At 46.9% G+C, this 23,249-nt stretch overlaps 1 protein-coding gene across 2 annotated transcripts in view; it reads right to left on the bottom strand.

Moving 5' to 3' along the window:
* Window positions 1-16,710: 16,710 nt before the first annotated feature.
* The window catches only part of POLR2A (RNA polymerase II subunit A), a 31,806-nt gene continuing 25,267 nt past the window's right edge, over window positions 16,711-23,249 (bottom strand). For both annotated transcript variants that reach the window (XM_035299877.3, XM_078372918.1), the window contains exons 20-29: window positions 22,901-23,125; window positions 22,185-22,431; window positions 21,739-21,839; window positions 20,014-20,118; window positions 19,742-19,924; window positions 19,298-19,501; window positions 18,971-19,157; window positions 18,725-18,838; window positions 18,394-18,543; window positions 16,711-18,297 (exon numbers count right to left, since the gene is read on the bottom strand). In XM_035299877.3, coding sequence (XP_035155768.1) covers window positions 17,141-18,297; window positions 18,394-18,543; window positions 18,725-18,838; window positions 18,971-19,157; window positions 19,298-19,501; window positions 19,742-19,924; window positions 20,014-20,118; window positions 21,739-21,839; window positions 22,185-22,431; window positions 22,901-23,125 — 2,673 coding nt within the window. In that variant the 3' untranslated portion in view covers window positions 16,711-17,140. The remainder of the gene's footprint in view (window positions 18,298-18,393; window positions 18,544-18,724; window positions 18,839-18,970; window positions 19,158-19,297; window positions 19,502-19,741; window positions 19,925-20,013; window positions 20,119-21,738; window positions 21,840-22,184; window positions 22,432-22,900; window positions 23,126-23,249) is intronic.

Raw genomic sequence — 23,249 nt, 5'->3', positions numbered from 1 at the left:
TTGTTGAGACAGGGTCTCACTCTGTCACCAGGCTGGGGTACAGTGGTGTGAACATGGCTCACTGCAGCCTCGACCACCTTGGCTTAAGCAATCTTCTTGCCTCAGCCTCCTGAGTAGGTGGGACCACAGGTACATGCCACTATACTGAGCTAAGTTTTGTATTTTTAGAGAGACAGTCTTGCCTTGTTGCCCAGGCTGGACACAAACTCCTGGGCTCAGGCACTGTACCTGCCTCCACCTCCCAAAGTGCTGGGATGATAGACGCTGGCCATGATGCGCAGCCTTTTTTTCTTTCTTTTTTTTTTTTTTTTTTGTTAATTGTTTTTGTGTGTGTGGGTGTGGGTGAGAGGGAGTCCAAAAGTACACACTCGGTTTTGACTGTACAGAGGGGGTCATAACCCTTAGAGACACTGGTTCTTCAAGGGTCAACCGTAGGTTCCCGTAAGAGCAATAAGTTAAGCCATAAGCCCGCTAGTTTCCCAGAGGGAAAGATCCTAAGAGCACTCTTGGGGTCAGAACAAAGCTCAAAGACTGGCCTCAAAAACCATCCCTGCCAGAATTTAATTGAATCAGACTATGGAGGAATCTATGCCCCAGGACATTGTCAAAAATAATAGAGCAATCAGCTTGCAATTAGTGGTGCTTAACAGCTGGGTGTGATGTAAGATGAGGCAGCTTGCTTAACAGAAAGACAAGGAAAAGGAACGAAGAGAGCCCTGCTAAAACCAGTGTTATCTTCCTGTGACAATGTGCACACTCAAGGCTGCATCCTCCGAAGAGTGACACCAAAGACTTCACAACATCTGGGAAATAGACTTCACTAAAATAATCTAGCCAAGTCATAAGCAAACAAGCAACTAACAACAGAAACAGCCCTACAGAGGAAACGGGAATTAGAGTTGCTAATATATATTATTACTATTATTTTGAGACAGAGTCTCACTCTGTTGCCAAGGCGGGAGTGCAGTGGTGCGATCTCGCCTCACTATGACTTCTGCCTCCTGGGTTTCAGTGATTCTCCTGCCTCAGCCTTACAAGTAGCCACCATGCCTGGCTAAATTTTGTATTTTTAGTGGAGATGACATTTTTCCATATTGGCCAGGCTGGTCTTTAACTCCTGACCTCAAGTGATCCTCCCACTGCAGCTTCCCAAAGTGCTGGGATTATAGGCCTGAGCTACCATGCCCTGCCTAATATATTATTTTAAATATCCAGTTTTTGACCAAAAAAAGTATAAGATTTGCAAAGAAAAAGGAAAGCATATCCCATACACAGAAGCAGAAAAGCAGGCAACAGAAATTGCCTATGAGAGAGCCCAAACATTTGATTTAACGAAAAAGATTTCAAAGCAGTTATTATAAATGTGTTCCAAGAACTAAGGAAACCCCTGGCGGGGTGTGGTGGCTCACACCTGTAATCACAGCACTTTAGGAGGCTGAGGTGGGTGGATCACAAGGTCAGGAGTTTGAGACCAGCCTGGCCAACATGGTAAAACTCCATCTCTACTAAAAATACAAACATTAGCCAGGTATGGTGGAGGACGACTATAATCCCAGCTACTTGGGAGGCTGAGGCAGGAGAATCACTTGAAAGCAGAAGACAGAGGTTGCAGTGAGCCAAGATTTCTCCACTGCACTCCAGCCTGGGCAAAAGAGCAAAACTCCATCTCAAAAAAGAAAAAAGAAAAAAAAAAAAAGAATTAAGGAAACCATGCTTCAAGAAGTAAAGAAGACCAGGCATGGTGGCTCATGCCTATAGTCCCAGCACTTTGGGAGGTCAAGGCAGGAGGATCACTTGAGCCCAGGAGTTTGAGACCAGCCTGGTCAACATAGTAAGACCCTATCTCAATAATAATAATTAATAAAAATTAAAATGGACTGGGTGTGGTGGCTCATGCCTGTAATCCCAGAAATTTGGGAGACAGAGGCAGGCAAATCACCTGAGGTCAGGAGTTCAAGACCAGCCTGGCCAACATAGTGAAACCTCGTCTCTACTAAAAATACAAAAATTAGGCTAGGCATGGTGGCTCACGCCTGTAATCCCAGCACTTTGGGAGGCCGAGGTGGGTGGATCACCTGAGGTCAGGAGTTCGAGACCAGCCTGGACAACATGGTGAAAACCCTGTCTCTGCTAAAAATACAAAATTAGCCGGGCATGGTGTTGTATGCCTGTAACCCCAGCTACTCAGGAGGCTGAGGCAGGAGAACCATTTGAACCTGGGAGGCAGAGGTTGCAGTGAGCCGAGATCACACCATTGCACTGCAGCCTGGGCAACAAGAGCAAAACTCTATCTCAAAAAAAAAAAAAATATACAAAAATTATCTGGGCTTGGTGGTAGATGCCTGTAATCTCAGCTACTCAGGAGGCTGAGGCAGGAGGATCACTTGAACCTGGGCGGTGGAGGTCACAGTGAGCTGAGATTACACCACTGAACTCCAGCCATCTCCAAAAAAAAAAACAAACACCAAAAATCAGAAATTCTATGTGTGAACATATTGACTAAATTCAAAAGGGTATTATATGGTTTTTCTGTAAATTGAGCATTGAAATAAAAGCACAAAAGATATTCTTGAGGCACTAATCTGCTCTTTAACAAAATTTGTAAAGGGTTATAAAACGTTTTGCTTTTTTAAATTTCTGAGTCATTTTGGCAAAATAAATAATTTATTTATTGGATCTGGAATTCTATTTCATAACATTAAGTTTTAAACCTCTAACATATTCAACAGGCTTTGCAACGTTAAACTTCAGTTACAAAATTGTCTTTCCTGATGCCTGGCTTTTGGATGCTACAGAGGGCCCCTGGAGTATCCAAAAGAGAGGTAAACAGAATTATTTGACATGTTTAGGTACATGGGACTGCCAAAATGGTGTTCAGTCTTCATTAGGTTATATTCTGGTGAATAATACTAATGTATGTTCCAAAATTATATGGGATTTCTAAAATTCTAATGTCTAAAGTATATATTATCGATCATAAGATTGTTATGTTATTATAAACCACAAAGATAACCAAACTTCTTTGCCAATTGTGTTTCTAATTGTAACTACCCTGGAGACTTGTTTTGATCCTTTTCATAAGATGGTTTAAAATAAGCTATAGGACTCTGCAGCCAAAACAAACAAAAAAAATGAGTGCATGTCCTTTGCAGGGCTATGGATGAAGTTGGAAGCTATCGTTGTCAGCAAACTAACATGGGAACAGAAAACCAAATACTGTATACTCTCATTCATAAGTGGGAGTTCAACAGTGAGAACACATGGACACAGGGAGGGGAACACCACACACCAAGGCCTGTTGCGGGGTAGGGGGCAAGGGGAGGGAGAGCACTAGGAAAAATACCTAATGCATGTGGAGTTTAAAACCTAGATGACAGGTTGATAGGTGTGACAAACCACCATGGCACATATATACCTATGTAACAAACCTGCATGTTCTGCACATGTGTCCCAGAACTTAAAGTAAAATTAAAAAAATAATAAGCTATAGGACTGTGACAAAAAAAAAATGCTCAAATACCAGTTTCTGATAACTTTGGAGACTGTGACATCGGAATAAAGGAAAATCCTACAGAACTCATTAAGAGCTGAAATGTTCATGAACATAAAGCAAAACAAGAGTTAACTGAATGGACTGAACTAATAGAAAACTGAAGTAATCTTGTGGACTTTTGCTTGGACCATTGCTGATCCTTGTTTTGTTTTTCAGAATCAAGGAAACTTGCTTGGAATTATTTACAGCCTTTATAATTGAGTAGGGTATACTGCTGTGAACAAACTTTGGAGCAGATTTGTTTTCTCTGCCTGGTTCCTCTAGAATTTAGAAACTACCTGTGAGTATTCTTAACTTACGACAATATAGTTGTTTGCATCAGTGCAATAAGAATCCATTTTTGGGCTAGGCGTGGTGGCTCACGCCTGTAATCCCAGCCTTTGGGAGGCCAAGGCGGGTGGATCATGAGGTCAAGAGATCGAGACCATTCTGGTCAACATGGTGAAACCCTGTCTCTACGAAAAATACAAAAATTAGCTGGGCATGGTGGTGCGTGCCTGTAATCCCAGGTACTCGGGAGGCTGAGGCAGGAGAATTGCCTGAACCCAGGAGGCGGAGGTTGCAGTGAGCCGAGATTGAGCCATTGCACTCCAGCCTGGGTAACAAGAGCAAAACTCTGTCTCAAAAAAAAAAAAAAAAAAAAAAAGAATCCATTTTCTTTTGACCAGAAGGGTATGCTTTCCTTTAAAAAGCCAATCTCAACTTGCAGAGCTGATAAAAGCCCCTTGGAAAAACTGGCCTCACGCCCTTGTCTACACAGTCCCTGTACAGGGTTTCTAACCTGCAGTGAGTAAAGAATGTCACTTTCCAACAGGCCCAGGAAACGCATGTTCTTGGGACCTCAAGAAGAGAGAAGTAATGAGGATACAAACCCATGGCTGGGCTCAGGTTTAAAAGGTGTTATCTTGCACATAGTAGGCTGTGAAAAAAAAAGAAAGGAAAAAAATTTTTTAAAAAGGGTTATCTGAGATTCCTTGTGAAACAGAGTTCCATCAAAGCCATCTAAAAGGCCTATGTAGAGATAATAATTCTTGCCGCACTTTATGTAAAAAATCAGGCCAAGTATAAGACTAAAGTCTATGTTGCAAACAACTGAGTCCTATCATGATTGTTTTTTTATAAGACGGGCTTTCACCATGTTGGTCAGGCTGGTCTTGAACTCCCGACCTAAGGTGATCTGCCCACCTTAGCCTCCAAAGTGCTTGGATTACAGGCGTGAGCCCACCATGCCCAGCCCATGATTTGTTTTTAACAGAAATGAGGACTAGAAAGCTGGGCATGGTGCCTCATGCCTATAATCCCAGCACTTTAGGAGGCTGAGGTGGGCAGATCACCTGGGGTCAGAAGTTTGAGACCAGCCTGGCCAACATGGCAAAACCCTGTCTCTACTAAAAACATTATAAATTAGCCAGGTGTGGTGGTATGCACCTATAGTCCCAGCTACTCAGGAGGCTAAGGCACAAGAATCTCTTGAACCCAAGAGGCGGAGGCTGTGGCGAGCCAAAATTATGCCACTGCATTCCAGCCTGGGCAACAGAGCAATACTCTGTCAAAAAAAAAGAAAAGAAAAAAGAAATGAGAACTAGAGAGAGAGAAATGATGTTTCAAAACTTTTACATCTGTCATTAAAGTCTAGACTCATTAGCTTTTTTTTTTTTTTTTTTTTGAGACAGAGTCTCACACTGTCACCCAGGCTGCAGTACAGTGGCGGGATCTCGGCTCACTGCAATCTCCACCTCCTGGGTTCAAACAATTCTCCTGCCTCAGCCTCCCAAGTAGCTGGGACTACAGGCGTGTGCCACCATGCCCAGCTAATTTTTTTATATTTTTAGTAGAGACAGAGTTTCACCATGTTGGCCAGAATGGTCTTGATCTCCTGACCTCGTGATCCGCCTGCCTCGGCCTCCCAAAGTGCTGGGATTACAGACATGATCCACGGTGCCTGGCTGACTCATTAGTTGTTTTTAAGTTTTCGCCTCCACTTTAAATTAACCCTGCTTATTCCTGTAAACCAACCAGGGAACTCTGGCTGCAGCTCAGAAGGAACAAGAGGGATGGCTGATGTAAAAGTCTGGATCAATATCCTAGTTCTGAGCAATTATGCTGCAAATCCTACCAGGTAACAGGAATAAATAGGATACCCATAACTCAGAGGTTTCCTTTTTGGGAAAGTAAGACCAAGGGAGCTGACCAAAGCCAAGGCTCATGCACCCAAATCTTAGCAATCATAACTGCAGCCACCAGTTACCTGGGCACGTCACACAAGGTATCTTTTTCTCTCCCTTGTTGGAGGAAGGCGCAATCCCATAACTTCGCCCTAGCATTCAGCTTATGATGAAGAGTCCATGCAAACCCCCAGGAAACTTTTTGTCCCAAACTCAATTTCAAGCTTCTGGTCAAACCCCTAGAAAGAAAACTGGATCTGAGGGATCCAGAGGCAGATGATAATGGAAGTTAAAAGGCACAGTGCAGGTAAGCATAACTAATTCCTGCTGACTAAGCCAAGCTTCCCATTCCATGGCTCAAGATCATGCTAGTATCCATGGCATAAATGAGGTCGAGGGAATTTAAAAGCTACTGACAGCAGCGGAGATGGGGCATATGGGGTAAGAGTAGATACTCCCACCCCTAGGCCTCCTTTAACATGAATGAAACCACTTTGACAGCCATGGGTGGTACCCTGTCATGGTTGCTGGGACTCGGGGATACAAGGACAGAAGAGAAAACAAGCAACAACTCGCTTTCTTGCCCTCCTATATACCCCGGGTATTTGCTAGGAAGAAAAAGAACCAGGGACGTCTGTTCCTCTCTTTTTAGATAAGTAGCCATCCATCTTCATTCTGTGCCCCTTCTGAATGCATCCTGAACCTGGGACTCCTCTAAGGAAAATGCCTTCTTTTTTTCATTTTTTCTCCTCTGTCCTCTCTTTACCAATAGGTAATTGTGTCTCCATCCTACCGAACACTACCCTCAGATGCATCCTCCAAACTGGGAAGGGTTAATTTCCCAAACTTTAGACTGGTTGGCTTAGGATTGGGCTCAGGGGAAGGGAACCCAGAAGGCTGACATGCTGGCAAAAGGACAAAAATGATCAAATGTTTTTTTCATGGATCAGGCTTTTGGCTTTCCTCTCCTTGTGCAAACCAGTAAAAGGCCTCAGGACTTTTTTTTTTTTTTTTTTTTTGAGATGGAGTTTTGCTCGTCACGCAGGCTAGAGTGCAATGGCAGGATCTTGGCTCACTGAAACGTCCACCTTCTGGGATCAAGTGATTCTCCTGCTGGGATTATAGGCATGCACCACTATGCCCAGTTAATTTTTGTATTTTCAGTAGAGACAAGGTTTCTCCCTGTTGGTCAGGCTTGTCTTGAACTCCTGATCTCAGGTGATTCACCCTCCTCGGCCTCCCAAAATGCTGGGATTAGAGATGTGAGCTACCACTCCTAGCCGAGGCCTCAGGATTTTTTGAGCTGTCCTTACTCCCACCTTCTTTCACCTTTATACATGTTTTATAATAACTTGGTTTTTCTCTTCTCAGCTTTCAGGCCATCAAACTCTAAATGGTCGTGCAACCGGAGCCTCAGACGATGACCCCTTTTGCCAGGGACCCTTAGATAGGCCTCTGAGGGAGATCTGACTGCCATTTTCCCAAAACAGCACCCCCTGTCAGCAGGAAGCAGTTAAGATGGGTACTGCTCCTTAGCCTTATCCTTGCTCTAACAGCAGTTAGATGGAGTTCTTGAGAGGGGGGAAATAACAGTGATAGATACAGGGGGCAGATAGGGGTGGGTCCCCAGAGAATCTCCAACTGGCCTGCCTACTGGAAGAAGGTTGTGGAAGCATGGAAGTTCATGCCGTTTGCAATTTGGAGGAGCCTGGCCTCTTCAGTTCCTATGTGGTAGCCTGGGATTTAACCTGTAAGGTAGGGTCCTGCTAGCAGGACCCCCTCTCACTTTGCTGAGAGTTCTTCTTTCTTTTTTTCCTCTTCACCCAATAAATCCTGCTCTACCCATCTTCTGTGTGTCCATGTGTGTAAATTTTCCTGGTCGTGTGATAAGAACCTGGTTTTTCTGCAATAATATCACCTAGTAGAAGAAAGAATTACAATCTGAAGATAGATGATAATATTAAGCAATCCAAAGAACAGAAATAACAAGAATGAAGAAGAGGCCAGGTGTGGTGGCTCACACCTGTAATCCAAGCCACTTTAAGAGGCCAAGGCGGGCAGATAACCTGAGGTTAGGAGTTTGAGACCAGCCTGACCAATATGATGAAACCCCTTCTCTGGCCAGGCGTGGTGGCTCACGCCTGTAATCTCAGCACTTTGGGAGGCCGAGGTGGGCGGATCACCTGAGGTAGAGAGTTCAAGACCAGCCTGACAAACATGGAGAAACCCCATCTCTACAAAAAAACAAAATTAGCTGGGCGTGGTGGTGCATGCCTGTAATCTCAGCTACTAGGGAGGCTGAGGCAGGAGAATCACTTGAGGCGGAGGTTGCGGTGAGCCAAGATTGCACCATTGCACTCTAGCCTGGGAAACAAGAGTGAAACTCCATCTCAGGAAAAAAAAATGAATGAAGAGAAATAAACAGAACCTCAAAGAAATGTGGGGCATCATGAAGCACACTACCATACATGTAAGGGGAATACAATTAGCAGAGAAGGAGAGAGAAAGAGCAGAATAAAAGTCAAAGAAATAATTGGCTGGAAACTTCCCAAACTCGCTGAAAAGCATTAATGCACAAATCCAAAGAGCTCAACAAACTCTACGTAGAATAGACACAAAGAGATCCACACTTACACATATTAGTTAAAAAATAAAACTAGGCTGGGTGCAGTGGCTCACACCTGTAATCCTAGCACTTTGGGAAGGCTGAGGCCAGTGGATCATCTAAGGTCAGGAGTTTGAAACCAACCTAGCCAATATGGAAAAACCCTGTCTCTACTAAAAAAACAAAAAATTAGCCAGGCATGGTGGTAGTTGCCTGTACTTCCAACTACTCAGGAGGCTGAGGCAGGAGGATGACTTGAACCTGGGAGGCAGATGTTGTAGTGAGCCAAGATCATGCCATTGCACTCCAGCCTGGGCAACAAGAGTGAAACTCCATCTCAAACAAACAAACAAACAAAACCCTGAAAAACTGAAATCTTGAAAACAGCAAGAGAAAATCAACTTCTTTCATACAAAGGAGCCCAAATAAAATCAATAGCTAGTTCTTATCAGCAACAATGGAGGCCAAAAGGCAGTAGGATGTCATATTTAAAGTACTGAAAGAAAGAAAAAAATGCCAACCAAGAATCTTATAATCAGAAAAGTTACCATTCAAAATGGGTGTAAAAATTCCAGCAGTGGGCCAGGCACAGTGGCTCATGCCTGTAATCCCAGCACTTTGGGAGGCCGAGGCAGGCAGATCACCTGAGGTTGGGAGTTCGAGACCAGCCTGATCGACATGTTGAAACCCTGTCTCTACTAAAAAAATACAAAATTAGCCAGGTATGGTGGCACATACCTGTAATCCCAGCTACTTCAGAGCCAGAGGCAGGAGAATCACTTGAACCTAGAGTGGAGGTTGCAATGAGCCAAGATCGCGCCATTGCACTTCAGCCTAGGCAACAAGATTGAAACTTCAACAAAAAGAAAAGAAAAGAAAAGAAAAAAATGCCAGCAGTCTTTTTTTAAGAAATGGAAAAACCTATATTCAAATAAATATGGGATTGCAAGAACTCTCTAATTGTCAAAATAATATTGAAAAGAAGAACAAGGCCAGGCGAGGTGCTTCACCCCTATAATCCCAGCACTTTGGGAGGCTGAAGTGGATGGATCACCTGAGATCTGGAGCTTGAGACCAGCCTGGCAAACATGGTGAAACCCCATCTCTACTAAAAATACAAAAATTAGCTGGGAGTGGTGGTGGGTACCTGTAATCCCAGCAGGAGAATCACTCGAACCTGGGAGGAGGAGGTTGCAGTGAGCTGAGATTGTGCCAATTTGGAGGACTCATTCTTCTCAATATTTTTTTTTTTTGAGATGGAGTCTTGCTCTGTTGCCCAGGCTGGAGTGCAAAGGTGAGGTCTCGGCTCACTGCAACCTCTGCTTCCTGGATTCAAGCGATTCTCCTGCCTCAGCCCCTCAAGTAGCTGGAATTACATATATAGGCCACCATGCCCAGCTAAATTTTGTACTTTTAGTAAAGACAGGGTTTCACCATGTTGGCCAGGCTCGTCTCAAACTCCTGACCTCAGGTGATCTGCCCACTTCTGCCTCCCAAAATGCTGGGATTACAGGTGTGAGCCACGATGCCCAGCCCTACTGATTTTTTTTTCACATATCACAGCTTTTTAAATTTTTATTTTATTTATTTATTTATTTATTTTTTAGAGACAGGCTTTCACCATGTTGGCCAGGCTGGTCTCGAACTCCTGACCTCAAGCAATCCACCTGCCTTGGCCTCCCAAAGTGCTGGGATTACAAGTGTGAGGCATGGAGCCCAGCCCCTATTGATTTTTGACAAGTGTGCCAAGATCATTCAATATGGAAACAATAGTTACTTCAGCAAATGGTCCTGAGACAACTGGATGTCCATATACAAGAGTGAAGTTAGGCTAGCATGGTGGTTTATGTTTGTAATCCCAGCACTTTGGGAGTCTGAGGCAGAAAGATCATTTGAGCCCAGGAGTCTGAGACCAGGCTGGACAACATAGGAATATGACCCTCTCCCTATAAAAACAATTTTTTTAATTAGTTGAGTGTAGTGGTACAAATCTGTCATCCCAGCTACTAGGGAGGCTGAGGTGGCCAAATCATTTGGGCCCCCAGAGTTCAAGGCTGCACTGAGCAACCAAGTCATCAGAGTGAGAATCTATCTACAAAAAAAAAAAAAAAAAAAAAAATAGAGAGAGAGAGAGAAAGAACTAAAACCAACTCTTAAAAAAAAAAGGGGCAAATTATCACGACCATGTATTTGGCAGTAGAATTTTAGATGTGACACCAAAAGTATGAGCAACAACACAAACAAAATAGATAAATTGGACTTTATAAAAATTAAAAACTGGCCAGGCGTGGTGGCTCATGCCTGTAATCCCAGCACTTGGGGAGGCCGAGGCGGGTGGATCACCAGGTCAAGAAATCGAGACCGTCCTGGTCAACATGGTGAAACCCCATCTCTACTAAAAATACAAAAAATTAGCTGGGCGTGGTGGCGCATGCCTGTAATCCCAGCTACTTGGGAGGCTGAGGCGGGAGAATTGCCTGAACCCAGGAGGCAGAGGTTGTGGTGAGCCGAGATTGCGCCATTGCACTCCAGCCTGGGTAACAACAGCGAAACTCTGTCTCAAAAAAAAAAAAAAAATTAAAAACTATGCCAGGCTCAGTGTCTCATACCTGTAACCCCAACAGTTTGGGAGGCAGGCGCATCACTGAGGTCAGGAGTTCGAGACTCACCTGACTAGTATGGACAAACCCTGTCTCTACTAAAAAAATATAAAATTAGCCAGTGTGGTGGCACATGCCTGTAGTCCCAGCTACTCAGGAGGCTGAGGCAGGAGGATCACTTGTGGAGGTGGAGGTTGCAGTGAGCTGAGATTGCACCATTGGACTCCAGCCTGGGCAACAAGAGCGAAACTCCATCTCAAAAAAAAAAAACCACAAAAAAAAGATAAAGAACCCAGTAGGCCAGGCACAGTGGCTCCTGCCTGTAATCCTAGCACTTTGGGACGCCAAGGTGGGTGGATCACGAAGTCAGGAGTTCAAGACCAGCCTGGCCAATATGGTGAAACCCTGTCTCTACTAAAAATACAAAAATTAGTTGGGCACGGTGGCAGGTGCCTATAATCCTAGCTACTCAGGAGGCTGAGGCAGGAGAATTGCTTGAACCCGGGAGGCGGAGGTTGCAGTGAGCTGAGGTTGAGCCATTGCTCTTTTTGAGCCAAGTCCAGCCTGTGCAACAAGAGTGAAACCATCTCAAAAAAAGAAAAAAAATTTGCAAAAATGATTAAGAGCCTCAAACACCTGTGGGGCAAAATCAAATAGTCTAATATGCAAGCTACTGAATTATCAGAAGGAAAGGACAGAAAATAAAATTTAAAGAATAATGTCTAAAAACTTCCCCAATACACTAAAAGACAATTTTACAGAACCAAAAAACTCAGGAAAATGCAAACAGGATAAATGAGAAAACTTTGCCTGGGCATACTGTGATGGTTAATTTTATGTGTCAACTTGACTGAGTTAAGGAACGCCCAGAGAGCTGGAAAAATATTATTTCTGGGTGTGTTGGTGTGAGTGTTTCTTGAAGAGATTGGCATTTGAATTGGTAGACTGAGTAAGGAAGATTCTCCTGAACTAGCGTAGGTGGGCATCGTTCCAATCAAGTGAGGGCTTGGAAAGAACAAAAAGGTAGAGGAAGGGTGAGTCCTCTCCATGAGCTCAGATATCCAACTTCTCCTGTCTTTGGACCCAGGAGTTCCTGATTCTTGGCTTTTTAGACTATGACTTACACCAGTGCCACCACTGCCACCACCACTACCACTCCACCTCCAGTTCTCAGGCCTTTGGACTCAGACTGAATTACACCACCAGCTTCCTGGTTCTCCAGATTACAGATGGCAGATTGTGAAACATCTTGGTCCCTGTAATTGTTTAAGCCAATTCCCATGACAAACCCCCTCATATTTGCTGTGGGGAAGCTCAAGTAAATAAATAGAAAAAAAACTCACAGATGGCCAGGCACAGTGGCTCATGCCTGTAATCCCAGCACTTTGGGAGGATGAGGCAGGCAGATCACGAAGTCAGGAGTTCAAGACCAGCATGGCCAGCATGGTGAAACCCTATCTCTATTAAAAAATACAAAAGATTAGCCAGGCATGGTGGTACGCACCTGTAATCCCAGCTACTCAGGAGGCTGGAGCAGGAGAATTGTTTGAACCCGGGAGGCAGAGGTTGCAGTGAGCCGAGATCATGCCACTGCACTTCAGCTGGGCAACAGAGTGAGACTCTGTCTTGAAAAAAAGAAAAAACCCACATATATATGTATATAATCACATATAAAAGTAATGTGATTATTAGTACGGGAAGATATATACATATATACATCTCCCCCAGTGGTTCTGTTTCTCTGGAGAGAAACATGCATCAAGGCCAAACTGTCAAAAACCAAAGAACCAAAGATAGAAAATCTTGAAAGCATTCAGAGAAAAATAACACCGGAAATAATGATTCCTAGGATTGTGAACTTCTCATTAGAAACTGTGAGGGCCAGAAGATGGTAAGACATCTTAGAGACTTCCCTTTCAGAAGCCCCTCTTTGTGGCAAGGGAGAGCACTGCTCTTTATCTTTTGCCTTTTAAACTTCTCCTAAACTCAAAAAAAAAAAAAAAAAAAAAGGCCAGGTCTGGTGGCTCAGGCCTGTAATCCCAGCACTTTGGGAGGCCGAGGTGGGATCACGAGTTCGAGATCAGCCTGACCAGCATGGAGAAACCCCGTCTCTGCTAAAAATTACAGTCTGGCACAGACTGTAACTCCAGCTACTCAGGAGGCTGAGGCAGGAGAATCGCTTGAACTGGGAGGTGCAGGCTGCAGTGAGCCAAGATCGTACCACTGCACTCCAGTCTGGGCAAAAGAGTGAGATTCTGTCTCAAAAAAAAAAAAAAAAAAAAAAGGCCAGGTGCGGTGGCTCACGTCTGTAATCTCAGCACTTTGGGAGGCAGAGGCAGGAGGATCTCCTGAGGTCAGGAGTTCAAGACCAGCCTGGCCAACATGGTGAAACCCCATCTTTAAAAAAAAAAGTGCTAAAAGAAAAAACTAAATCTGTCACACCACTATCCTATCTCCAGGGAAGATATTCTTTAGGAATGAAGGCAAAATAGACATTTCCAGATAAAAAGAAAACTAAGATCATTTGTCACCAGCAATGCTGCTCTATAAAAAATACTAAAAGAAGTTCTTTAGGCAGAAGAGAAATGATGTTGGGGTAACTCAAAGCTTTAGGAAGGAACGAGAACATAGAAAAGGCTAAATAGGCCAAGTGTGGTGGCTCACACCTGTTAATTCCAGCACTTTGGGAGGCCGAGGCAGGTGGATCACCTGAGGTCAGGAGTTCGAGACCAGACTGGCCAATACAGTGAAACTCCATCTCTACTAAAAAGACAAAGAGTAGCCGGGCATGGTGGCCCATGCCTGTAATCCCAGCTACCCCAGAGGCTGAGGCAGGAGAATCTTTTGAACATGGGAGGCAGAGGTTTCAGTTAGTCAAGATCGCATCACTGCCCTCCAGCCTGGGTGGCAGAGTGAGACTTGGTCTCAAAAAAAAAACCAAAAAACCTAGGTAAATATTAAAAGCTGTTTCCTCTTAATTTCTTTAAAATGTAATACAACTATTTAAACCTAAAAATCATGACCAAATTAAAGAACCATTAAAAGAATCATAGAATACCTAAAAATGGTCAAAAGACAGAAAACAACATAACTAAAACAGAAATTAAGAATTAGTTTTTTGGGCCGGGCACAGTGGCTCAAGCATGTAATCCCAGCACTTTGGGAGGCTGAGGCGGGTGGATCACGAGGTCAAGAGATCGAGACCATCCTGGTCAAGGCGAAACCCCGTCTCTACTAAAAATACAAAAATTAGCTGGGCATGGTGGCGCGTGCCTGTAATCCCAGCTACTCGGGAGGCTGAGGCAGGAGAATTGCTTGAACCCAGAAGGCGGAGGTTGCCGTGAGCCAAGATCGCACCATTGCACTCCAGCCTGGGTAACAAGAGGGAAACTTCATCTCAAAAAAAAAAAAAAAAAATTACTTTTTTGTTATTTTCTATCTATCCCCTCAAATACATGCCAACAAAAATTTCTCATACATTCCTGTGCAGATTTGTTATATAACAAAAAAAGACTTTTACAATTTAAAGAAAAAGACGTAAAATTTTTTTTTAATTTCTGGAATTATGTTCACCATCTGCCAACACTACTTTCTTTCTTTTTTGAGATGGAGTCTCACTCTGTCACCCAGGCTAGAGTGCAGTGGTGCCATCTTGGCTCACTGCTACCTCTGCCACCTGGGTTCAAGCGATCCTCCTGCCTCAGCCTCCCGAGTAGCTGGGATTACAGGCACCTGCCACCTTGATTAGCTAATTTTTGTAGTTTTAGTAGAGACAGGGTTTCACCATCTTGGCCAGGCTGGTCTTGAACTCCTGACCTTGTGATTGGCCTCCCAAAGGGCTGGGATTACAGGCATGAGCCACTGCACCCGGCCTAGTTTCTTTTTGAGACAGGGTCTCACTCACCCAGGCTGTAGTGCAATGGCACAATCAGGGCTTACTGCAACCTCTGCCTCCTGGGCTCACATTTTCCTCTCACCTCAGCCTCCCAAGTAGCTGGGACCACAGGTGCACGCCACTATGCTTAATTTTTGTAATTTTTATAGAGATGGATTTTTGCCACGTTGCCCAGGCTGGTCTCAATCTTCTGAGCTCAAGCAATCCACCCACATTGGCTTCCCAGGTGCTGGGATTACAAGTATGAGCCACCAAGCCCAGCCCCAACACTAATTTCTAGGTATGAGATATATTTTCTTTCCACAGTGCTTATTTTTAAAATAATAATAACCTATTCTTTTAATAAAGACAGAAGTCACTTCTTTCAAACAATTTAAAATCTGGATTAAATGGCCAGGCTCGGTGGCTCACGCTTGTAATCTCAGCACTTTGGGAGGCCGAGGCGTGAATCATGAGGTCAGGAGATCGAGACCACATGGCGAAACCCTGTCTCTAGTAAAGATTAGCTGGGAGTGGTGGCACCTGTCTTTAGTCTTAGCTATTCAGGAGGCTGAGGTAGGGGAATCGTTTGAACCCGGGAGATGGAGGTTGCAGTGAGCCAAGATCATGCCACTGCAGCCTGGTGACAAAGCAAGACTCTGTCCACCCCCCCAAAAAAATCTGGATTAAATATGGCAGACTGTTAACTGTCATCTATAATTTGTGATAATAGGTGTTGTCTATATTTTTTATTCTTTTGAATATTTCAAAACAAAAAATAATTAAGTCGGCTGGGTGCAGTGGCTCATGCCTGCAATTCCAGCACTTTGGGAGGCTGAGGCAGGTGGATCACCCGAAGGCAGGAGCTCAAGACCAGCCTGGCCAACATGGTAAAACCCCGTCTCTACTAAAAATACAAAATGTAGCTGGGTGTGGTGGCAGGTGCCTGTAATCCCAGCTACTTGGGAGGCTGAGGCAGAATCGCTTGAACCCAGGAGACGGAGGTTGCAGTGAGCTGAGATTGCAACACTGCTTTCTACCCTGGGCGACAGAAGGAGACTCCATCTCAAAAAAATAAAACTAAATAAAATACATAAACCAGAAGTAACTTGCAGAGGATACAGAACATTGATACCTACATTAAGGTGCTAATGAAAGGGGGAAAAATGGCCAACTAAAACCAGCATATTACCCCCAAGACCTTTAACTTCAGCTTCTCTATTTACAGCTGTATCTTCACTTTTGGTTTGAGGCCAAGATGAAAATACATTTTTGTTCATTTGTTAGTGACTCAAGCAAAGCGTAGGAAAAAATAACAAAAGAAAGTATGCCTCCTGGTGGTGGGATTAGTTTTGTTTTTTGAGATGGAGTCTTGCTCTGTTGCCCAGGCTGGAATCCAATGGGACGATCTCGACTCACTGCAACTTCTGCCTCCTGGGTTCAAGTGATTCTCCTGCCTCAGCCTCCCAAGTAGCTGGGATTACAGGCACCTGCCACCACACCCAGCTAATTTTTGTATTTTTAGTAGACACAGGGTTACAGTGTTGGTCAGGCTGGTCTCAAAACTCCTGACCTTGTGATCCGCCCACCTCTCCCAAAGCATTGGGATTATAGGCATGAGCCACCTCACCCGGCCTGCGTTATACCTTTCCAAATTACTTATGACAACCAATAAAACAAGTTAAAAGGCTGTTATGGTCAGTATTATCTTAATGTAAGACAAGAGCTGCATCTGCTGTGATAACAAACTCAGTACAGCAGTGCCTGGCACAGAGCAGGGGCTGTGTGGGTTCAGTGACTGTTAAGGTCACCCCCCACTTTCCTGGTCCCCTCCCCTTAACAGATCAGCAGCCAGGCAGGAGGCAGGGGCCTGCGGGTACCCTGAACCCCAAAGAAGCACTCAACGTACATACTTTTGGTCAAAATTAGTAAACTTTATTTAAACTTCAAAAAAATAAAATAACAGACAAAAGGCAGCTTTAGCTTTGTTCTTCCCCAGGATCCGCTGTAACCATTCAGAGCAGGAACTACCCCTAAGTTAAAATACCCTTTACCGCCCCCCTCATCAAGCCACAGGCAAGGAAGGATCTTCAATTTGGGGACAGGCAGGGGGTGGGTGGGATAGGAACGAGACCACCACCGGGCCAGTGGGTTCTGACAGCATGAGTGGAGAAAAAGATAAGAGACCGCATCACACACGGGATCCAGGTCACTGGGAGCTCTGCCACAAGGTGTTATGTACAAGGGGCTGGACTGGGGATGACACCCCAAGAGGGAGACAAGAACTGCACAGCCTGGGCACACTGCCCTGGGCCCTAGCCTGCTGCTGCGCTCCAGGCGCCCTCAGTTCTCCTCGTCACTGTCATCAGGACTGATGGCCGGGCTGGTGAGGCTGTAGGTGGGGCTGGTGGGTGAGTAGCCAGGGGAAGTAGGAGAGTAGGTAGAGCCTTTCGGGGAGGTGGGCGAGTAGGTGGGGCTGGTCGGTGAATACTTAGGGGAAGTGGGTGAGTAAGTGGGGCTAGTAGGTGAGTACTTGGGGGAAGTCGGGGTGTAGACAGGAGAGGTTGGGGAATAAGTAGGGGAAGTTGGGGAGTATTTCGGGGTAGTGGGTGAATAGGTGGGGCTGGTAGGTGAGTACTTGGGAGAGGTGGGTGAGTATTTGGGACTGGTAGGCGAGTACTTGGGAGAAGTTGGGGTATATTCTGGGGAGCTGGGACTGTAGGAAGGACTAGTTGGGGTGTACTTGGGTGAGGTTGGGCTATAGCTGGGCGAGCTGGGGCTGTAGCTGGGTGAGCTTGGGGTATAGGTTGGAGACTGTGGTGTGTATCGTGGGCTGGAAGGGGAATAACTTGGTGAGGTTGGGGAGTAGCTGGGTGACGTTGGGGAGTAGCTTGGAGAGGTTGGGCTGTAGTTAGGGCTGGTAGGTGTGTAGTTGGGACTGGTAGGTGAATAGCTGGGTGATGTTGGGCTGTAGCTGGGTGATGTTGGGGTGTAATTGGGACTGGTTGGAGAATAGTTCGGGCTGGTGGGTGAGTAACTTGGAGAAGTGGGTGAGTAGCTGGGAGAGGTAGGTGAATAGCTTGGAGAGGTCGGTGAGTAGCTGGGGGAAGTGGGAGAATAGCTGGGTGAAGTTGGTGAGTAGCTGGGAGATGTCGGCGAGTAGCTGGGAGAGGTGGGCGAGTAGCTGGGAGAGGTGGGCGAATAGCTAGGGGAAGTGGGTGAGTAGCTGGGAGAGGTGGGAGAATAGCTGGGAGAGGTGGGTGAGTAGCTGGGAGAGGTGGGCGAATAGCTGGGAGAGGTCGGTGAGTAGCTGGGTGATGTTGGGGAGTAGCTGGGTGATGTGGGGCTATAGTTGGGACTGGTTGGAGAATAGGATGGAGAAGTGGGAGAGTAGGAGGGGGAAGTGGGGGAGTAAGAGGGACTCTGGGGTGTGTAGCCCCCAGGAGAGCGGGGCTCGTAGGCAGGTGACGTTGGTGAGTAGCTGGGAGACATGGCACCACCTGTGGGAAGAAGCCAACAAAGGAGATGAGCGATGGGAAGACTCACCCAGAACTGAGGAGGCAACAAACCTGGCCTGACAGATGGCGAGAACTCACCTGGTGAAGGGATGTAGGGGCTTGAGGGACCTGGGGAGCCTGGGGAGCCTGGTGTGGGAGACCAGGCAGGGGAGTAACCCGGGCTGAAGCCGCTGGCATCAGATGCAGCACTGGGAGAGAAGCCAGCTGCCCCTGGGGTCATGCCACTCCCTACAGAGTAAGAGAAACAGGTTAAGGCCAGAGCTAGAGCCCAGATGACCCCAACTCTTCCTGCTGCACCTTTCACTAGCCCTCTGAGTCCTTGAGTTCCAACAATGGCTACTGTTCACGATCTCAGCTAACCCACCTCTGAACCACCTGGAGAGCCCTCTTCTTGGATCAGGTTACTCACCAACACTGGGGGACCAGGCGCCGTAGGCAGGGGTTGCACCCTGGTTCCAAGGCGTCATGGCAGGAGAGATTCCACCCATGGGACTGGGTGCTGACCCAAAGAACATGCCAGTGGCTGCAAAGAGGCACACAGGAACTCATGAGGAGCAAGAACAGCAGGGACTGGTGACACCCTCCCACCCACGGCCTGACCCACCACCTTGCTGACCCAGCCAGATCCTGGGCAGCTGGGGCCCTTCATACTCACGTCCAGCAGCCCCCAGGCCGGGGATATTGGTGGGGATCTCCATGCCATACTTGCACTTCTCTGCATCAAGCAGGAGGTCAAAGCAGCCAGTGCCGGCCGGAGCCAGCTGGCCCAGCATGATATTCTCAGAGACCCCCTTCATGGGGTCGCTCTCACCATGTGCGGCTGCTTCCATAAGCACGTCCACCTGAACACAGCAGACAGGTCCCATCAGACCTCTCCATACATAGCACCTGGCTGTCCCACCGCCACAGACCAGCCGCCCAAGGTGGGCACCCTTCTTCCCACACTGCTCCCTCCTGCCCTATTCAGAAGTTACACTGTTACCGTTTCCTCAAAGGAACACTTCATGAGTGGTCCTGTGTCCTGGCGGTTGACTCCGTGTCGGGTGATGGCCATCAAGTGGCCGCGACAGGTCATGGTATCACATAAGAGAGCCAAGTGTCGGTAATTGACATAGGAGCCATCGAAAGAGATGACATGGTACAGCTCCCGCTCTAGGGCCTTCCGCACGGCTTCAATGCCCAGTACCTGGCACAGGGGAGGGATGAGGAGCAGAAAGTCAGAACCCAGCAACTCTGCTCTCTTCCCTGCTCCTGCTGTCACCCAGATCCAGGGAGGGTGTCAGGATCCAGGATATCCCACTCTCAGAATGGATTCAGGCAGAAAAATTCTGAGCCTGAGGAAATCCTGTGAGTGGGGAGCACAGAATGAGGAGCCTGAGCGACAGAGATGTATGGAAGGCCTCTGGGCAGCACACTTGGAGCTCACCGTGAAGATCTCCACGATGTCATTGGATGTGGTGCGCACAGGGTCCACATCCTTCTCACTCAGCACCCGCATCAAGCTCACGCCATCCGTCTCCAGGATCCACTCCTGCAGGGCCTTGAACTCCCCATCCTCCGTGATGATGATCTTCTTCTTGTTGTCTGTCTGTGGCAAGTGCATGTACACCTGTGGAGAAGACAGCGTGCTCAAAGTGTGTAGGGCGGTAAGGTGGGGAATTGGGTGGAGGGAAGGTGGGGGCAGAAGGAGCGGCTGACCTTGCTGATCTGCTCAATGCCCTGCAGGGTCATATCTGTCAGCATGTTGGACTCGATGCAGCGCAGGAAGACGTCATCATCCATTTTGTCCACCACCTCTTCCTCCTACAGCAAGAGTGAGGTCCTGGTCTCCTCACTGGTCCTCACCTAAACTATAGCCTCCTCTGGTCTCCTCCCCAGCTCTCAAACTACAGCCTCCTTGAGGGCCTGAGAGTCAGCCACTAGGCTCTGTCCCTCACAGTTCCAGTGAGACTTTTTTTTTTAAGACGGAGTCTCACTGCTGTCAGCCCAGGCTGGAGTGTAATGGCACGATCTTGGCTCACTGCAACCTCCGCCTTCTGGGTTCCAGCAATTCTCCAGTGAGACTTGCTGATTTTACAATATTAAAAGAAGCCTAAGGAAAGGCACCCAAATCCCACCACCCTAACACATCCACTCTGGTACAGCAGCTGGCTCCATATACGTGTCATGTCCTCAGTGGCTGTGCCCAAGCACATAGCATGCCCTGCTCCAGCACCTCTTTACGTGTTCACCTAGGCTGCTGCTGTCGTGACAGTCATCTCTTAATAGTCATATACTATATTCCATCAAGACCTATCAATGCTTTTATAACCGTTCTCTGACGGCAGTTCAGTAGTCAGTGAGTTCTTCAGTTTTTGTTTGTTTTGAGATGGAGTTTCACTCTTGTTGCCCAGGCTGGAGTGCAGATACAATCTTGGCTTACCACAACTCCCACCTCCCAAGTTCAAGAGATTCTCCTGCCTCAGCCTCCAGAGTAGCTAGGATTACAGGCATCCACAACCATCCCCAGCTAATTCTGTATTTTTAGTAGAGATGGGGTTTCTCCATGTTGGTCAGGCTGATCTCGAACTCCCAACCTCAAGTGATTTGCCTGCCTTGGCCTCCCAAAGTGCTGGGATTACAGGTGTGAGCCACTGTGCCCAGCCTGAATTCTTCAGTTCTTATTACTGAAGCACCAGGCACCAATATGTGCTATAAAGCAAGTATCTTAGGAGCCATGCCCAGGAGTCGTCACTGGTCCAGCCTTTTCAGGGGTCTTGTACATGTCACATGACTTCCCCTAGGATATAGCAATTCCTACTGCCCAACCTGCCCCCAAGTTTGACCCCTGCCTCAGGACTGGGATTTGTATTGCCGAAGGAAAACAAGTGGCAGGAGCCTCAGGGGAGTAGAGCCAAGTGACAGGGCCAAGAGGGAAGCACTCCTATTTAACACTATTTTTTTTTTTTTGGAGACGGAGTTTCGCTCGTTTACCCAGGCTGGAGTGCAATGGCGCGATCTTGGCTCACCGCAACCTCTGCCTCCTGGGTTCAAGCAATTCTCCTGCCTCAGCCTCCCAAGTAGCTGGGACTACAGGCGCAGGCCACCATGCCCAGCTAATCTTTTGTATTTTTAGTAAAGATGGGGTTTCACCATGTTGACCAGGATGGTCTTGATCTCTTGACCTCGTGATCCACCCACCTCGGCCTCCCAAAGTACTAGGATTGTAGGTGTGAGCCACCGCACCCGGCCAACACTATCTGTTTTATCTACTTGGCCACTGCTGTGGATTTTGAAGATCGTTGCTAATCACCATTCCCCATCCCTAAGTTAGGTGGGTACAACTGGCCCCTCAATGTTGACTGCATCTTCATTTCTCTGGTCCCTAACATTATTTAAGAGTTTTATACATGTGACACATTGATTTCTTCTTGGGCCCGTTACCTCTTGCATCTTGTTCTCATCACTGTTCATGATGCGAATACGAAGCACCAGCTTCTCTGCATTGTCATCATTAAAGATGCAATTCAAGTCGTCGCCAAAACCTGGTGGGGCGAGGAGCCATGAGAAAGGCTGCAGCTAACAGGATCGGCCCTAGCCACCATCCATTCACAGCTCTCTCTGAGCAAGGCTCCTTTTTGGCTCCCCCTCCTCCTCACAGAACCTTCCTTTTCACAGAAACCCTTGGAAAGAGGAAGGGGGAACACAGAGAGTTTCGAGAAAGGGAGTACAGAGAGGACCTGGAGAGTCAAGAGCATGCCTTGGAGGGGCGGAACTGGGATGTGGATGGTGGTGAGGGTAGGTGGCTCTTTAGGGGCTCAGGTGTGGTGAATGTGACAGGTGGCAGCCCAGATAGCAGGGTTCCTGAGCCAGCCTCCTCCGAGGCTTACCAGCATTGATCTTCTCGGCAATCTGCTCCATGGTCAGCTTCCGGTCAGTCATGTGCTTCCGATCCAGCTCCACCCGCAACAGCCAGGGAGAGATTCGGGCCACATCAAAGTCAGGCATCTCGTAGTAGACATTCACCCACTCCTGATCCTCTGCCACCACTGTGCTCTGGGGGTTGGGGTCATAGTAGATGGCTGTGTTGGCAGTCACCTTCCTCAATGTTGTATGCTCCAGGCGGCACAGAATATCCTGGGAAGAGAAAGGAATTCATGACACAGGAAACCAAATAGCCCTAAAGGCCTCTTTTAACCCTCCTTTCCTTATCAAGGGAATCCAAAATCCTTTATTCATGGGGAAGAGTTCTTTTTTTTTTTTTTTTTTTGAGATGGAGTCTCGCTCTGTTGCCCAGGCTGGAGTGCAGTGGTACAATCTCAGCTCACTGCAACTTCCACCTCCCAGGTTCAAGCGATCCTCCTGCCTCAACCCCCCTAGTAGCTGGGATTACAGGCACACACTACCAGGCCTGGCTAATTAATTTTTGTACTTTTAGTAGAGACAGGGTTTCGCCATGTTGGCCAGACTGGTCTTGAACTCGACTTCAGGCGATCCACCTACCTCGGCCTCCCAAAGTGCTGGGATTACAGGTGTGAACCACCGTGCCCAGCCGAGTTCTCCTTCCTTTCTTCCTGCCAAGAAGCCCAGTACCTCCAATCCCTACCTTGGCTCTCTCAGCATCTCGAGCAGACTGGCCCAACAGGAAAACAGTAAGCGAAGGGGTCTTTGGCTTCTTGGAAATGTTGATGAGCTCCTTAAGTCGGGGCACACCCAGCGTCACATTCTTCGCAGACACACCAGCATAGTGGAAGGTGTTCAAGGTCATCTGGGTAGCAGGTTCTCCAAGGGACTGTGCAGCCAGAGCTCCCACCATTTCGCCAGGATGGGCCTAAGGAAAAGCTCCCATCAGACAAAGCCAACAACTCTCTTCAGGTTAATGAGTGGGATACAGTCAGGGCCAGGACTGTATTCTCAAAGGACAAGGGCAGATGAGTTTGGAAAAGGCAGGTAGC

The sequence above is a fragment of the Callithrix jacchus genome, chromosome 5 (assembly GCF_049354715.1).
Source record: "Callithrix jacchus isolate 240 chromosome 5, calJac240_pri, whole genome shotgun sequence".
Classification (NCBI taxonomy): Eukaryota; Metazoa; Chordata; class Mammalia; order Primates; family Cebidae; genus Callithrix; species Callithrix jacchus.
The sequence above is the reverse complement of the archived record's forward strand: the minus strand, read 5'-3'. Positions and strand labels throughout refer to the sequence as shown.